General features: G+C 38.7%; 1 protein-coding gene across 4 annotated transcripts; it reads right to left on the reverse strand.

Annotated features, from left to right (window-relative positions):
- Positions 1–412: 412 nt before the first annotated feature.
- LOC103449862 (uncharacterized) lies at positions 413–11,960 on the reverse strand. Of its 4 annotated transcripts, XR_011573846.1 has the most exons (7): positions 11,806–11,943; positions 10,807–10,863; positions 3,170–4,656; positions 1,988–2,964; positions 1,476–1,694; positions 1,365–1,386; positions 413–720 (listed from the first exon to the last, which is right to left on the reverse strand). XR_011573846.1 is itself a non-coding variant. In XM_070809395.1 (5 exons), exons 3-4 carry the CDS (start codon positions 4,650–4,652, stop codon positions 1,991–1,993), a joined length of 2,457 nt encoding a protein of 818 aa, XP_070665496.1. In that variant the 5' UTR covers positions 4,653–4,656; positions 10,807–10,863; positions 11,806–11,943; the 3' UTR covers positions 413–720; positions 1,988–1,990. The 4 variants fall into 4 exon arrangements, 1 of the variants encoding a protein (XP_070665496.1); XR_011573845.1 differs by lacking the exon at positions 1,365–1,386 and having other exon boundaries at positions 11,806–11,960; XR_011573847.1 differs by lacking the exons at positions 1,365–1,386; positions 10,807–10,863; positions 11,806–11,943 and adding an exon at positions 8,522–8,643 and having other exon boundaries at positions 3,170–8,431.
- Positions 11,961–12,227: the final 267 nt, after the last annotated feature.

The following is a 12,227-nucleotide window of genomic DNA, read 5'->3' on the forward strand; positions in this document are numbered from 1 at the left end:
GGCTCAAAACTTGACAAAAAACCTAAAATGCTAAAAGCTCTACCAAACGAGTCATCACTTTGGTCTCTGCACAGTAGCTATGTTGATATCAAAACAAAGAAAATAAAAGGAGGCGGGATTTGCCACTTAATACTATAGTCTAGTAGTATTCATCTTCACTTGCAAAGTCTTAGATTCGATTCTCGCCAAAGATGAATTTGAACCACATCCCTTAGTATAGATAATAGTTTATTCGAAGAAGAAAAAACAAAAATGAGGCAAGATTTTACCTTAAGAGTTTACAGGTTTTCGGGTTACGCCCTGAAACTCCGGTCGCATTGGGAATGAACATAAAATGTCATAAGGTATAAACAAGTGACAGAAAATCAAAAGAAAAAGAAAAACTCCATTCTGGTTCATGACCCCAATAACGAAATTGGTAAAATCCAGATTGTTAAAAGCTAATATAACTTGAACACCATCCATCTCAAGTCAAGTTCTGAAAAACTAGTTAACGAGATTCCGAAGGATCTGGGAACCTACAGCAATACGAACAGAATGAACTCAATCTTAACTTGGATGTACTGCACCCGCCATAAAACCAAATCGACCCCCAATGCATTCTAATTGATTATAAGAATAACGAAAATACAATTTACATATCATCCATCCAACAAGACGAAAACTTCTAAGCTTCGAGTTTATTGAAATCCCAGCACATTATTTGAATATTTATCCCACCTGGCAGGAAGAAAGCAAGGAATGTGATTAACAGATCAGTCGAACAATGTACATATATGAAGAATTATGCCACAAGTATTTCATTTGATACCCTCAACAAACCTGACTTATCATCCAATTCCCCTTAACGAACACTAACCCGACATACAAGCATAGCATCAGGTGTACGACTAAACAGATCCATGATCCAACGGGTGAGGTGAGAAGCTCAAATTTAATATCCATATTTCTTATCTCAGAAGCTTGAAAAAATACATACTCCATTTGACTGACAAGGACAAACTTTTGGGCGTAGATGAACTAAAAAGGTCCATTCACACAGGAAACAAAACGAATAAATATCATAAGGCCATAGTTTTGTTCTTATTCTCCTTCATTTTCTCAGCAAACAAAACAAGGGGTACAAATATATATATATATATATATATAGCTCTTATCACCAGAAATGAAACAAAGATCTGTGAGAAATTGAATCCTAAAGAATTAACAAATACAATACATTCAACCTATATTTCGAGTTATTATTCACAAAATATTTTTAAAAAACAATCTTGTGGATTTAAACAAAGCTGAAATTTGTACCAAAAAGGATGCCAAAAATTAAAAAAGAAATAAAACCAGACTAGGAGGAGAGTCAGAGAGACCTGATTTAATCAATCAATACACCTAAATAAATAAACAAAATGTCAGATCCAGAATGAATATAACTATATAGATCTAAGAAGTAAAGAAGGAGATTAGTATAGTACATCTACCTGGTTTGTTGGAAAATATTATCACTGAAGGATATTGTTGAGGGTTGCAAGAAGAGAGAGCTCGAAGAGTCCTTACTTTTCTGTTTCTAAATTGATTACTTTACTGAAAAAAAATCCTTAAGTTATTCTTAAAATTTACACAATTCGGTAAACTCAGTTCATCCTGTGTTCTCCAAAAGCTATTATCTTCATTCAGCAGCCAAAACATTTAATTTACCCCTGTTTTGGTTCCACAAAGAAAAAGATCAAGCTGTAAGACAAATATGCAGAGAGTATAGTTTGTTATATTGTTTATGTATGATACAAGAGTACATCAAGTAAAGTTCTCTCATCTTTGTGGCTCTTCGTTTTTGTGCTACCTTTTAATTGTGTTGCACAATATCTTGTTATTTGATTGACAGCTAGTAAAGAAAGTAATAGCGCGACAGTTTCTTCAATAAAAACATGAAAATATAAACCACTATATTTGAGATACACTTCTCATGTACTCCAGCAGAACCACACTTACTAACCTTTTAAACTTCACCAAGAGATTTTGGCATTTTAGTCCTTGGTCTACCTCTTCTCTTCTTAGTAGGCGGAGGCATGATAACATCTTCTGAACCCTCATCCATCACGTTCTTAGTGTCAGGTACAGGAGAGATACGAAACCCGTATGAACTTCTAAAGTAGCTTGACTTGAAGAGGTCATCAATATATTCATAAATGATACCAGAATGTTTTTGTACAGCAACAAGTGCATGAACACATGGAAAGCCTTTAATTTGCCACTCATGACAGGTGCATAGACGATTATGCAGATCAACCATAACAGAATAATCGGCATGCACCTCATATACAGAAGCAGTAGAACGACTGACATTCCAATTCCTACCAAGCATCAATATTTCGTTCAAGGTTTTCTCCATCTCAGGGCATAGAACAGAAGACCATTGCTCTGCTTCACGACTCAACTCAGCCATCATTCTCATGAGTTTAATCCTGATGCCATCAACCATATGAAAGATGGGCAAGCCACATAGCTCCAAAATCCAAGAATTAAATGTTTCTGAAACATTGTTGCATGTTTCACCATATTGATTACCCTTAAAGTAGGCATATGACCACTTCTCCTTAGGAAGATCCTCGAGAAAGGTCATAACAGGAGCACCACCCTCATGTTTCAAATTTCTCAAATTAACCTCAAAAGCAGCTTTAGTGGGAGCATGTGCACATTTCGAAAAAAGATCAACAATTCGATCCCGCAAAAATTTACCATAAGTAGATGGAAATTTAGATAAAAGGTTCTGTTTCAAATTTTGCAAGCAAAATGCATGAGGGGATGTTGGAAATATGTTTGAAACAGCTTCAACGAGACCTTTGTTCTGATCAGATACAAATGTAACTGTCCTACCTTGCGGGGTCAAAATTTTAGCTAAATTTTCAAAGAACCAGCTCCAATTTTCCTCATTTTCTGAGTCCACAATAGCAAACGCAAAGGGGAACGATCCTGCAAATGAATAACATAACAACAGAATTGATGATGAGTATTCTAATATTTTTAAAGATAGTTGTTGACAAATACATTTAACATAATGTCAATCACCAAAAAATACAACATAGAGATGTAATTGTCAACCAGTTTTACTAATAGCTCCATGAAAGTGCCTTTCTTCATCTAACAAATACATATCAACAATCACTTAAACTTATACCTTGATTTCCATTCTTCCCGGTGGCACCAATTAGTTGGCCTTCATGCTTACTTTCTAGAACAGTCACATCTACGAACAACAACGGTCTGCACCACTGAAAACCTTCAATGCAAGCACCATAACAAATAAACAATCTCCGAAAGCGAGAAGTCTTGGGATCACAATCCAAGACACAATGCGACCCTGGATTGCTTGACATTAAAACATTATTATAACCAACCAATCGACTATACGATGAGGATTCATCACCATGAACTTCACTCTTAGCCATTTCTTTTGCGTACCATGCAGTATGGTAAGGGATATCAAGACCATAATTCTGCTTAAAATCCTTGACAATATCTACTGGCTTAATAGACGGTTTCCCCCGGATTTGATCAACCAAAATAGAAGATACGATCTTTGCATTCATCATCTTACTTTTCTCCTCACGGTTAACACCCGTGCAAGTGTGAACATTATTTAGAGTCTTTATGTAGAAAAAACCATTCAACCGACAAACTGAAGCATATACACGCCAACTACAGCCATCTGAAATCTTCTTAAAACATTCAGCAATAACACGGTCCTTATCATTCTTTACATAAGCAAAACGAAATCCCATCGCAAAGGCATACATACACAACTTCGTACGAAATCCAGTTGCACCCCCTTCAAATTTCTGGCCTACATGATCAATGTATTCCTTCCAACCCTGAGACAAGTGTGTATCACTTTCCTGAAATCTGGAGATGCTATCTAACATGCATGATGAAGACGCTAAATGATTAGATATTACATCATCACACGATGCATGATTAGATATCACATCATCAAACGCTACGTGATTAGATACTTCATGATTGGACACATCATGGTTAGATATTACATCAATAAACGCTGCACGGTGAGAAGCTGCATGATTAGAAGTTGCATCACTAGATGGTGCATTATTAGAAGTTGCCAGATTAGATGTTGCATCATCAGACAATGTACGATTAGGAGCTCCAGGTGCTGCATGATTAGGTGCTCCAGGCGTTGCATGATTAGACGCTGCCTGATCAGAAGCTAGATGATCAGTTGTTGCATGATTAGTTGCATCATGATCACACGCTTCATGATTAGAAACTGCATGACTATGAGTATGAGGTGTCTGATCAGAAGCTGCATAATTACAAACAGCACGACACTGAGGTGGAGGATTAGGCGCTGCAATATTGCCATCCTCATTATTTGAACTTACAAGATCCTTGACCGAAATGTCAACAAAACTACTCTTCAACATAGATAAACACATAAGCATCAAATGCACATCCATATCTGATTGCAGCAAGCAATTAGGGTGCTCAGGAAGAGAATATGTCAGCTCAAAACTCCCTACTGTCAGTTGTTTAAACCTTAAACATATCTCTTTACAGATATCTGCATATTTACTGTGTTCCAACAAATCAATGACAACAGTAACTGCACGATAACTACACCTTGCTATTCTAGCACTCTCCATTCCTCTACACGCAAAAAGGAAAGCCAGAGATAAACAGTAAGTATAACAAAAAAAAAAAAAAGGTAACAGTAACTACAACTACCATATAACTAAAAGTAACCGTTCCATAGTAAATATCAAGTTCCTCAACAAAATCAAACGTTAAACGACTACGTTAACAAGTACTCCTACGAGTCCTATCAAAAGACAAACCAAACACAATGTAATTGGCAGACATGGGTTTAACCAAGTTGGCTAGGGCAGTGTGCTTCCTTGGTGTATGCTTTTCGCAGACGATATAGTGTTGATAGATGAAACTCAGGAAGGGGTAAATGCGAAGCTTAACCTTTGGAGAGAAGTGTTGGAATCTAAAGGTCTTCGCCTAAGCCGATCAAAGACAGAATATATGGAGTGCAAGTTCAGTGCAAATGGAGGCCAAAATGAGTTAGGGGTGAGGATTAGAGATCAGGAAATACCAAAGAGCGATCGTTTTCGCTACTTAGGATCTATCTTGCAAAAGAACGGAGAATTAGATGGAGATCTCAACCATAGAATACAAGCTGGATGGATGAAGTGGAAGAGTGCATCCGGTGTGTTGTGTGACCGTCGTATGCCATTGAAGCTCAAGGGAAAATTTTATAGGACGGCAATAAGGCCGGCGATGCTGTATGGCACAGAATGTTGGGCGGTGAAGCATCAACACGTACACAAAATGGGTGTAGCGGAGATGAGGATGCTGCGTTGGATGTGTGGGCACACGAGAAAGGATAAGATTAGGAATGAGGATATCCGAGGTAAAGTAGGAGTAGCCGAAATTGTAGGAAAGTTGAAAGAAAATCGGTTACGATGGTTTGGACATGTGCAAAGAAGGCCTACTGACGCTCCGGTTAGAAGATGCGACTACGGGACAGAGGTTCAGGGCCGAAGGGGTAGAGAAAGACCTAGGAAAACTTTGGAAGAGACTCTAAGAAAAGACTTAGAGTATTTGGATCTAACGAAGGACATGACACAGGACCGAGCACAATGGCGTTCTAAGATTCATATAGCCGACCCCACTCAGTGAAGAAAGCTTTGGTGTATTTAACACAATACGTTGGAAATGAAGCAAAGCTTATTTATTGATATCTCCGATAAGTTACAAATATGTACATATACATGAGTCAAAATAAACAAACAAGAGGGAGCCTTCACAAAGGTTGCTTAGGAGAAGTCTCAGCAGTCGGTAGAGCCCTAGAAAGAGAAGGCATCGGAGGGGGATCATTCGGAGCCTTAGTACTGGACAGAACCCTAGAAGGAAGAGGCATCGGAGGTTGATTATTTGGAGCTTTATTATGCGGTACAGCCCCAGAAGACGAAGGCAATAAATGCCTTTGGAACAAACCCACAAACCGCTGATGATCAAGTAAAACCTGACCATCAGATTCCTTCATCTGGTCAAGCTTCATCTTCATGTTTGTAGCATAGCCATGTGCGAGCCGGTGCAACTGTTTATTCTCATGCTTGAGCCCTCTAATCTCTTGTTTGAGACGCATCACCTCAACCGCCAATGATTCAACTTGACGGGTTCGAGCAAATAGGCGTTGGGCCATATTAGACACAGAACCTGCACACTGAACACTGAGAGCTAGAGAATCCTTAACAGCCAACTCATCAGACCGTTTGGAAAGTAGTCTGTTATCTTTGGGAGTGAGAAGGTTCTTGACCACCACCGCAGCGGTCATATCATTCTTCATCATGGAATCCCCAACGGTAAGAGGACCAGTAGGGGATAAGAAAGATGGGCGCCATATGTTGTCTGAAGAAGGCGTGGCTGCCTCTTCAACAAGGTTCAAGTCAAAACGACGGTCGAAGGGGCCAGACATTTTCAAAGGTGTTGAAGAGAGAAGAGGTTGGACAAATCAAGATCTTAGAAGTGCAAGAAGGGAGCTTCTACTGGTGAAGATTCAAGTGTGCTTTGAAACTTAATGCCAGCCTCTATAAAAATCTGCACTCAACGGAGCTTCAGAAATCGAAGAGGCGTCTGCTCAGAAATCGAAGAGGCGTTTGCTTTCTCAAAAGCTGGGCTGCTCAGAGACCACGAGGGCCGATCTCAGAAATCGAAGAGGCGTTTGCTTTCTCAAAAGCTGAGCTGCTCAAAGACCACGAAGATCGATCTTAGAAATCGAAGAGGCTTGCTTTCTCAAAAGCTGGGCTGCTCAGAGACCACGAGGGTCGATCTCAGAAATCGAAGAGGCACTTTTCAGCCTTGTCAGCACCTGTCACATGCACACTCAGCTTTGCTGAAATTACGGCCATTCTGTTGAAGATTTCTGGTGAAGTAGAAAGCACGTGAATCTTACTGTTCAATCATTCACTTTTCACACGCACCATCAGCTCAGGGGTACCACAGATAACTTTGCCAAAGATCTCTGACAAAGTTTAGACACGTGAAGCTTGCAGCTCCCACTACATCGCTATGACCAAGGGTAAAAGAATAGCAAAGAAACAGCACTAACAAAGTTTAGACACATAAATTTTGAAGGTCTAGCTATCATATTATTACCCACAAGGATAAAGGAACAGCACCACTGCTGGATAATTGGAAAGTCCCTGTGTGTCAACCTCTGTGCTCCGTGGCAAGGTAGACTAGCAAACATGCCCTACCTTTACTCACTTTCGAGAAAACACTCCCAACAAGATTGCTTGCTCCAAAATCGAAGAGGCACCGTTCTTCGAATCTCGAGAGCCAGACTCCCAACATGATTAATTTCTCAAAAACCGAAGAGACACCGCTCTCCGAATCTCGAGAGCCAGACTCCCAGCAGGATTGCTCTCTCAAAAATCGAAGAGGCACCGTTCTCCGAATCTCGAGAGCCAGATCCCCGACAGGATTGCTTGTTCGAAAACCGATGAGGCACCGCTTTCTCAACTTCGAGAGCCAGATCTTCTTGGATAAAGCTTGTTTGTAATCTTCACACGCAACATCAGCTTTCCAGATACCACAGACCATTTTTTCAAAGTGCTCTGACACACGTGAAGCTGGTAGCTCCCACTACCGTGCTATGACCAAGCAGGGTAAAGGAATAACATTACTACTTGTTAGGGAGACTCCTATATATGTCGACCTCCATCCTTAATGGACAGGCAGACCTGCAAAAATGCTCAACCCTTCCTCATATCTGAGAAGGCACTCCCAATAAAGCCTCTCGAAATACTCAGCTTTCTTTCCCCCCGATAATACCTCTGCAAACAAGCTACACCAGAGCAAGAATATCTCATATCATCAGGGTTAAAAGCAAGAGTACCCCATATCATGCTTTTTCCCTGTCTTTTCCTTTGGCCTTGTTCTTACCTGCAAGACAAGGAGAAAGAGAGCAATCAGTCAGCACTTGGAATCAAGCTTCCAGTCAGGAACTGACTGCCTGGAACCCCTTACCTGATTACTTACCTGGCATTGCTCTCGAGTACTCATCTTCAACATCTTATGCTTCCAGAGAAGATACCACATCTGCCTGAGGAACCGATAGGGAAAGTGAGAAGGATACAAGGAAGCATGTGGAGACAAGCGTAACAGACCGCGTGCCGATACATCCACTACTTTGTCAACAGCAAAAGTATCCCATATCAGCAGGGTCGAACGTACTCTAGATTTGATGGACTTGTTTTGACCCTCAAATTCTTCAGTCGGCCTTATACTCTGGAGGAAACCAGAAAACCCTCCCGCCCAGTTCAAGAATAAGCCTGTGGAAAGTTACTTTTTCAAAAGCAAAAGTATCTCATATCATCTATTCTCCTTTTCTTCTTTTTATCCTTCATGCTGCCTGCAAGATAGGGAGAATGAGAACAATCAGCCGGAACTCGAAATCAAACTTCTGATTTGGGACTAATTGCTTGGAGCTCTGATTGCTTACATTGTCTGTCACCTCTTTCAGCAGATCCCCTAGCTCGGCGACTTGGGGGACTCATACTACATGGTTTGTATCGCGCTTGACCAAGCCTGAAACTACAAGTAAGCTTCAAGTGAAATTGATACATTACCTTGTGCATCTCCACTAGTTAAAGATACCACCCCTGGATGGAGGAAGAGTACTTCCAGAGAAGATGCCACATCTACCTATGAGACAGATAAGGCAAGTGAAGACGATACCACACTTCGGTACTTAGAAGTTTCGTGATTACGAGATCATTCTCCCACAATATTTCCTAATATCATTTGTACTAAATCATTCATTTGTACTCACTAAAGGAGAGCTTGAACCTATGTACTTGTGTAAACCCTTCACAATTAATGAGAACTCATCTACTCTGTGGACATAGCCAATCTGGGTGAACCACGTACATTTTATGTTTGCTTTCCTGTCTTTATCCTTTTACATACTTATCCACACTAATGACCAGAGCAATAACTTAATACTTTATGTTGTACCAAAGTCCTCACTGATTTTGTGAATCAACAATCCTTAAGTCCTTACCCTTTTGCGTTGGTAATGGATGAGTTAACAGGACATGTTCAAGATGATATTCTTTGGTGTATGATTCTCGCAAATGATATAGTGTTGATAGATGAAACTCAGGAGGAGTAAATGCGAAGTTTAACCTTTGGAGAGAAGTGTTGGAATCTAAAGGTCTTCGCCTAAGCCGATCAAAGACAGAATATATGGAGTGCAAGCTCAGTGCAAATGAAGGCCAAAATGAGTTAAGGGCGAGGATCGGAGATCAGGTAATACCAAAGAGCGACCGTTTTCGCTACTTAGGATCTATCTTCCAAAAGAACGAAGAATTAGATGGAGATCTCAACCATAGAATACAAGCTGGATGGATGAAGTGGAAGAGTGCATCCGGCGTGTTGTGTGACTGTCGTAGGCCACTGAAGTTCAAGGGAAAATTTTATTGGACGGCAATAAGGCCGGCGATGATGTATGGCACAGAATGTTGGACGGTGAAGCATCAACACGTACACAAAATGGGTTTGGACATGTGCAAAACCGAGCGCAATGGCGTTCTAGGATTCATATAGCCGACCCCACTTAGTGGGAAAAGGCTTTGTTGTTGTTGTTGTTGTATCTTAAACTTAATGCAATAGTACTTCTGAAATAGTCTAGTGTAACAACTGTAACCAAGAGTTTTCCATATTTTCTTAGGCACTAGGATGCAACATTATACAATCTATTCACCACAACATAACAGTACCCGTAAAACTGTTGTGGAACAAAATCCAAAAAAAAACAAGAGAACGGAAATAACAATGCTGAACCAAATACCACAACCATACCCAATCAATACAAATTAAATACAATACCTAAAATGTTAAAGCAAACTAACAAGCAAGGAGAATTTTAGAAATACAAATTCACGCAAGAACAATACCTCAATAACTAATTCAATTTTAAGAAATAAAACATTTTTAATAAACCAAAAAATAGATGTAGATAAACTGACGAAAGAGAAAGAACATGAGCATAAAGAATAAACTGAAAACAAAAGAAAAACAAAATTCTAAATAGCATGTGAAAAATTTATAAAAGATTGGCCAACAATGTACTCCAAATAAGTGATAGCTCTGAAATAGAATTTTAAACCAAGATAAGTAATATAAGACAATCTAACCATTAATCCCCAAACTTGGTAAGGACTACCCAAATGAAGGACAAAATGATTAATGAAAAACAAAAGTATTGTATCAACGAATTGAACGAAAATCTCTGTTAATGCAATTATGCAACTAAAAATTTACATATTAAGAATAAAAAAACGAATCCTAAAAATTTACATATTAAGAAACAAAAAAACGAATCTTGCAATTTGTGCTTTCCAAGCAAGTTGACATTTTAAGGGTGAAGTAAAATCAAAATCCGGTTGATCAACACTAGGGAGGGATCTAGTTTAATTTAACTTCTGAACTAAAGGATAAACGTTCTCTAAAACACAAAACAATAATATTAATCTATGGTGTATTCCTTTTCCGAAAAAGCACTTGTGCTGGAAGACCATATTCCAGGTTTGTAAAAATTAAACGGTGAATATGTCTACAACTACTGTTACTGTATGATCATGTGATACTAAATACCGCTACGTAGAAATTGCCGGTAATCCAGGAAATAACATAAATGGAAACAAATAAAAATCCATATAGATGTGGGAAAACTATCCAGGTTAATTTTTGTGAGTTACAAAGAGTGAAGGAGAAAGCATTTACATTTCCTTTGGTTATCCTTGATTGGGTGTTGACTAGTACGAATCAATCCACACTCCCCTGCACAATGCATGTGTACAGTTCAAACCTCAATGAAAACAAGTAAAAATGTCCTTTAAAGAAATAGTGTTAAAAATTAAATTGGGAGAATAAAAAATAGAATTGCATTGTCAATTGTGTATACACAAAGCTAGAGTATAACATACACCACCATAATGGGAGATATTACAATACCTGCGGTGCAAAGTGAGATAGTACAAGTCTGCATAGAGTACAAAGAATTAAAACTCTACACATATATGTAAGTGCCGGAAAATGGTATGAATCCGGACTACTGATCAAGTTGATTCTTGCTTGAATGTTCCAAATTCAGTGTGGCACAATAAGAAATTTTCGGGCCACATATGTCTAGCAAAGTTCGAAATCCAAAAAAGGTTGGCATTAACAATTAGAATCTTGGCAAGATTACATCTTTCATTTTGGTTAAATTCTGAATTTTAGTGATTTTTTTCCCTATTTCACATTTTTATTTTATGGTAACATCTCTAGCGGGTAATGTCGATTTTGTAACTATAACAACTTATGTAGCCTAAAAGAAGCAAAATTTGATACTGTTGATACTGAATACGAAAGAGGCTTCACTCAATTTCACTCCCATTTGGCTCGAATTCGTCGTAAATCACCATAAGTATAGAATCCCTTGACTTAAAAAACTATATTTCGACAATGGAAACACAAACCACCATGAAAATCTGCAGAACCAATAGTGTACATTGTCTTCCAAACGGTACGTTCGGTAAAATTATGTAATAACATTGCAGAAATATCAAGAACTTATTAGCAGGATGCTTATGTGAGCCAACATAACAGGAACAAGTAAGAACGAGAACAATTTAAGGGCTTGATAATATGCAAAATACAGAAATTTGGGGAAATAGTGGAGACAAAATGAACTAATTAACCCAATTGAAGAGAGAGAGAGAGAGAGAGAGAGATTTGAACCTTAAAAGAAGAGGAATTGGAAGCAATGGAGGAACTCTGGAGCCGACATCATACATGAGACGAGTGGACTGGAAAAATGCTTTTCTAACTAGCGCTTAGCTTCGGATTGCTTTTGGGCCTTGACGGGGGCCATTGTCAAACTCCTTTACATTTTTTTTTGTATGAACAATAAAAAAAAAAAAAAACCTACTAGGCCATTCCATTATCTTATTTTTCTACCCACATTCTAATCTTACCCATCTTAAAAAGTTAAAAGAAATTAAAATGTGTTGCAGTCATATTTAGAATAGGAATGTGATTGTGTAAATCCTAGGGAATTTAGGAATGTATCTTATATTCCTATTAGGATTAGATTACCTATTAAATGTTGTAATACTAAGGGGAAATGTTTTACCCTTCCTACTACTATAAATAAATGCACA

This window comes from Malus domestica, chromosome 12, assembly GCF_042453785.1.
Source record: "Malus domestica chromosome 12, GDT2T_hap1".
Lineage (NCBI taxonomy): Eukaryota > Viridiplantae > Streptophyta > Magnoliopsida > Rosales > Rosaceae > Malus > Malus domestica.